Source organism: Fukomys damarensis, unplaced genomic scaffold, assembly GCF_012274545.1.
Source record: "Fukomys damarensis isolate Sample0158 unplaced genomic scaffold, DMR_v1.0_HiC HiC_scaffold_14, whole genome shotgun sequence".
NCBI classification, from domain to species: Eukaryota; Metazoa; Chordata; class Mammalia; order Rodentia; family Bathyergidae; genus Fukomys; species Fukomys damarensis.
Genome location: NW_022900926.1, coordinates 25,900,399 through 25,906,115, shown reverse-complemented (window position 1 = coordinate 25,906,115; position 5,717 = coordinate 25,900,399). Strand labels below are relative to the sequence as shown.

Below are 5,717 nucleotides of genomic sequence, written 5' to 3'. Positions count from 1 at the left end.
TGATTTTTTTTTTTACTATTTTTATTTAGTTTTTTTTTTGTTTTTTTTTTTTTTTTTTTTTGAGACAGGTTCTCACTGTGTAGCTCATACTAGTGTGAAACTGTTGATACTCCTGCCTCAGCACCACCATGCCCAGCTCAAACTTTTCTAACTTTTATTGTACCTTGAGTATATAATTTTGTACTCTTTCAAATCACATTGTATTGGAACAATATTTCTAGCACCTTCCTACCAAATGTATAATATTCAAACAGGAACACACTGGCTGGGGAAGTAACGCAAGTAGCCCTTCCAAATGTGAAGTTTTTAAAACTTGAATTGTACTCTAAAATTCAGCCACATTTAGCATGCTAGTCATCACCTAACTGGAAAGCTAAACCTAGTCTAAAATGTTTTTAATTATTTAATCTTTTCTGGAGTAGAGATAGTTTTGTACTGTGTCTTCCTAATTTTAGAAAATTAGATTAAATGAACTGGTCTCATATGATAGGTGCTTCATGCAGGCACTTTTTCTTTTGTTTCTTCATATCAGAATATTTGAAAAACTAAGTCTTTCATGTGGTATGAAGAGCAGTAACTTTTGTTTTTGAAATTTATTTTTGTATCCATTCTCTTATGGGTTATATTAGTAAATGCTGGGAATAGAGAAGCAGAAATGCTATCAAAGATGGCCCTAGTCATCCATCCTTTTATAGATGGGCTGGTCAGCTGTCTCATGAGGCAGACCAAAAGGGTCTCTGGTCACCTTGGTCTTTCTCTGTTACTATCTCCAAGAACTTTTCCACTTGAAAAGGGTAACCCACAGTACCTTTTATTCAACACTGTAATTTATGTCATACACAACTAGAGTCTTAGCTCACTCCTTCTCCCCATGACCAGACATTTTCTGTACCACCTGTCCCCCTTGGTTTTCACTGCAGCTCTAGAGAGCAGCTCTGATTTTGCTTTATTGCTGTTAATGAGGAGGTTGTGCCTAAGGAAGAAGGCTGCTGAGTAACTTACCCTTGGGGACTTCCTCTCATCATAAAAGCAGTAGTGAGTTAGTTTATGGCATTGGGGGTTTTATCCTTTGTTGTGACTTTTATATACATTCTTGGGGGAAATAATGTGAGATTCTCTCACCAAGCCAGCACATGTCTCAGTGGTAGATTCACCTGACTCTCATTTTGTCCCACATGTGCCTTGAAATGAAAGCATCCAAATATCCAGGCTTTATTTCATTGTTTTGCAATTTCTCTTTTTATTCATTTCACAAAGAAAATCAAGAGGATGTGTGTTTGTGTGTGTGTGTGTGTCTGTCTGTCTGTCTGTCTTGTCTGTGTGTATCTGTGTATTTTAGTTTGGTTTGATTGTTTTTTGAGCTAGAGTGTCTCTGTATAATCCAGACTGACTTTGAATTTGTAATCTGCGTGACTCAGGCTGCAACCCATGGCAGCCAGGAAGCAGATCATGAATGAAAGAGCCAGAGGAAGAGATACACCCACCAAAGGTGTACCGCAGTGGCCCACCTCCTCCAACCAGACTCTACCTCCTAACAGCACATTCAGCTAGAAACTTAGCAGTGATGAGTGTAGAACCCCATGATCCAATTACTCTCCAAAAATACCATCTCTGAAAACGTGAGATTTAAGGGGAATATTTTAGATATGAACCAGAAAGTTCTCTATACCAGGAACTTCTGGAGAGTGATAGGAAGGCTATTAAATAAAGCATTTTTTTGTGCCTTCTAGGTTGTATCCCTGAATAAAATTTTTAGGGATTTAAGCAAAGTTATGTCAGAAACCATGGACAGAGATAGTTTTTTTTGGTTTTGTTTTTGTTTTAAGACACAGTTTACAAAAAATTTCTGATCACATCTAGGCTGGTTTATCATCTTCATCATAGTGACATCTGAAAATTGAATGACTATTTGCTTTTACTTTGATTTTCCCAATAATTTGTGACTATGTTAAACCCTAACTATAATAATTCAGTCCCTGTAGAGTACTCGCTACCCTTACTTGACACTGGACAACTCTAAATTATTCTTTCCTCATCCTGTTCCTGAGTTCCTCTTGCCAAGGCTTTATGCCACAACCCATTTTCTGGCAGCTGGGGTACCTACCTTATGAACCAAGAATGGTCAATACTTAGTGACAGAGGAGCCCCGCATACATTGCTCATCCCTTGGTGCTGCTAATTCTATAATTACTAGAAGAAGCATCACAGTACTCATGTGTAAACTATTCTTTCTAAAAGACTGAATTGCCTTTGTGGATGACAGCTGTCTTGGTATGATTTACCTGTTGCATTAGAGAAGCCCCAGAGGATTTGCTGGCTCATGTTTAGACTCATTCTCACCTGTACCATACAGCACCTGTGCATGTTGGACACATGTCAAAGCCAGTGGTGCAGGAAAACAGCCTATTTTTACTTTTCAGAACCACTTTGTGACAAAATTCAAAGAATCTTCTTAAGAGAACAAATAGAAGAATAGTACAAGCCAGGCATGGTGGCACACAATGTGATCACAGTACTCTGTGAGGCTGAGACATGAGGATTGAAAGTTTGAGTCCAGCTTGACCAACTAGTGAGACCCTATTTCAAAATAAAGGAGTTGGTGGTGGTGGCACATGCCTGTAGTCCCGGAAGCAAGGGGTCTCACCAAGACTCTATCTTAAAAGGAAAGAGGAGTATAGGGATGAAGCTCAGTGTGAAGGACATTTGTACATAGGAAGGGACTGAGTTTCAATCAAAGCAAGTCAGTTGAGGAGAACTGAGAATTTAGTGCTTGAGAATAAAGCACTAAAGATAGTATACTTCTTGATTTCTATCATATCACAACAACATTCCTATCTAGGAACTTAAAGACTATCTTCTTTGTTATCACTTTGACTGTCATTATTCATTGCTTATCCTTTTGGTTTCCTTGTATACCCAATACTTCCATCCAGAGAGGGTCATTTCAGTTTTATGATTATGACCAGTCTCTTCTCTAGACTGGATCTGACATTGAATATGCCAGAGTACATGTTACTATATGTTAGCTTCCCTTTCCTTCATCTTAAAAATCTTATTCACCAGAACACTGACTTCTTTATTTTTTATTTTCTGATTTTTATTTAACTTTATTCATACAAAAAAGGCCTTTTGTTGCTGCTTTCACAATTTCATATGGATAGAGGTTTTCCATTCTACATTTGTGTATAACTGCTTCAATTTAGCCCTCTGTCTCATTTTTCTGATGTGTGAGAAAGCTCTGACTTTGGAACCATCTTGCCTTAGGGAGCCCTCTCCAGATTTGAGGGGAGGCGGAAGAATATCAGTGACTTCAGAATGCACTGAAATTAGCACTGGAATTGTTTCCATACATGAAGTAGAGAGGCATTATGGTCATTTGTGATCAGAAAGACCATAAGAGCTGATGAATTCTAGCCTGACCTATGTGCTGGGCTAAAAATATGTACTGGTCATAGCAAAACATCTTTAAATTCAAATCGGTCTCTGGAAAATGGGCTGCTTGTAAGACAGTTTGTGGCTTTAGAGTCTTAAGGAAGAAAATTGGCATAAATCCTAATACTGTTACTTTTTTATTTAAACAGTAAAAACCAAGTGATAGCATTGGGATAAGACAAACCATTAGCAGTTAAGCAGTTAGTGGCTCGTAGGTGTGCATTGCATCTCCTGTAAACATTTCTTTGACAAATATTACCTATACCTAACAGGAGTATTTATCTTCTTTTCCAAGCCTCTGTAACATTTTCAAGTATCAAATTAAGCTCAGGCCTTCATATGTATATATGTCCTGTATCTGAACTTTACCTGCGTAGTGGTGCCCAGATGAATAAATTTGAGCTTTGCTTTTGACTTTTGACTTTGAACATTTTTAAACTCTTTTAGACCTCTTTGAGAGTGGAGGACATAGCAGAGGAAAAGTACTGATATAATGTGATGTATAGTCATAGGTTTTATTATCTCTCTTTTTAAAACCTTCTGCAGCTGGGGATTAGCTCAGTGCAACCGTGCCTGCCTGGCAAGTGCAAGGTCCTGAGTTCGATCCCTGGTTCTGCAAAAAGGTTCTGCAGTCTCATCATGGAAATGCAGAGCAGAGAGTTGGTATATTTAATATACCACCTTTCTCCCATCGTCCCTCTTCCTTTCCTTCTCCTCTTCCTCTTCATTCTTCAATGGCATATCGCTGTGTTGTCCAAGCCGGCCTCATACTTGTAATCCTCCTGCCTTAGCCACCAAGTAGCTGGTATTACAGATATGAACCATAGCACCCAGTTTTTTTTGTTTGTTTGTTTGGTATTTTTTTTGGTACTAGGGATTGAACTTGGGTCCTTGCGCTTGCAAGTCAGGCTCCGGAACCACTGAGCTAAATCCCCAGCCCCACAGCACCCACTTTTAACAGGCCAATTTTCTTATGCCTGGGATTCTCCCTCATTTAGTTATGTTTCCAAGGGACTGCATTCATGTAATAACACCAGTTTTCAGTAGAGTCTGTAATGTCTTCAAAGAAATGGTTCATTGTTATCTTCATAAAAGAGAAGGGAAGAGTATGTTGTATTTGTTGACTGTCTCCATGCTTGGAATTTCTGAAGACACAATGGTATGTTTGAGTGGCAGTTAAAGGAGGGCTGTGTCCCCATGCTTATTGTTTTTCTGTGTGGTTTCAGAGGTGGTGGCCCAGTGGTGCACACAGGGAGACTTACTAGCAGTTGCTGGGATGGAGCGGCAGACCCAGCTCAGTGAGCTCCCCAATGGACCCCTTCTGAAGAGTGCCATGGTGAAATTCTACAATGTTCGAGGGGAGCACATCTTCACATTGGACACACTCGTGCAAGTAAGTTTATTCTTAAGAAACTCTACTATGTTGGTGTGCCCTGGTTATGTTAAATACTCATGAGTTGATTATACTCATTGTAATTATCTTTGACAAATTTTACTTGTTATTTTTATTTTTAATTTAAATTGAATTGTGGTGTATAAACTAAGACAAATAGAGAAGAAAGCAAGTTTTGCCTTTTAACCAGAATGCGTTGTTTCATTTCACAGTCACATAAGTGGATAGTGAATCAGCAAAGTAAGCTGGTATTGATCAGCAGTCTACAGAAGAAATCAGACACTTTCAAAAGTGAACATTAAATGCTTATTTACTTGTAAGGAAGAAAAAGTAATTGTCTTGAATTCTTAGCTGGGACTCCTTATAACAAAAGACAGATTAACAAGAGAAAAACATGTTTAATAACATATATACTTCTTATATTATTATGGGAAATAACACAGAGAAATGAGTAAATCTTTAGATCTAGAATTGTCTTAGACCTCAGACTCAGTTATTTTAGGTTTCCCTCCCTAGTCCACACCTCCCACCATTTTACACTCTCTTTCTGTGAGTTTGACTTAAGCACCTCATATAAACATGTAGACTGGCTTACTTCACTTAGTGTAATGTCCTCACAGTTTATTGATGTTGTAGTATGTGCCAGAATTCCAGGAAGTAATAATATTTCCATTGTGTGAATACAGAGCAATTTGTTTACCCTTTCATGTATCTATAGACATTTGGGTTGCTTCCAGCTTTTGGTTATTGTGAATAATGCTGCTCTGAACATGGCTGTTGAGAGCCTTCTTTTAGATGTCCTTTGGATATGTACCCAGGGGCCGGGGATTTAGCTCAGCGGTTTGGTGGCCTGCCTTGCAAGCGCAAGGGCCTGAGTTCAATCCCCTGTACC

At 38.6% G+C, this 5,717-nt stretch overlaps 1 protein-coding gene across 10 annotated transcripts in view; it reads left to right on the top strand.

Annotated features, from left to right (window-relative positions):
• Tulp4 (TUB like protein 4) overlaps positions 1-5,717 on the top strand; it is a 191,751-nt gene that overhangs the window by 143,442 nt on the left and 42,592 nt on the right. For all 10 annotated transcript variants that reach the window (XM_033763287.1, XM_033763288.1, XM_033763286.1 and 7 more), the window contains one exon: positions 4,659-4,825. In XM_033763287.1, the coding sequence (XP_033619178.1) occupies positions 4,659-4,825 (167 nt within the window). The remainder of the gene's footprint in view (positions 1-4,658; positions 4,826-5,717) is intronic.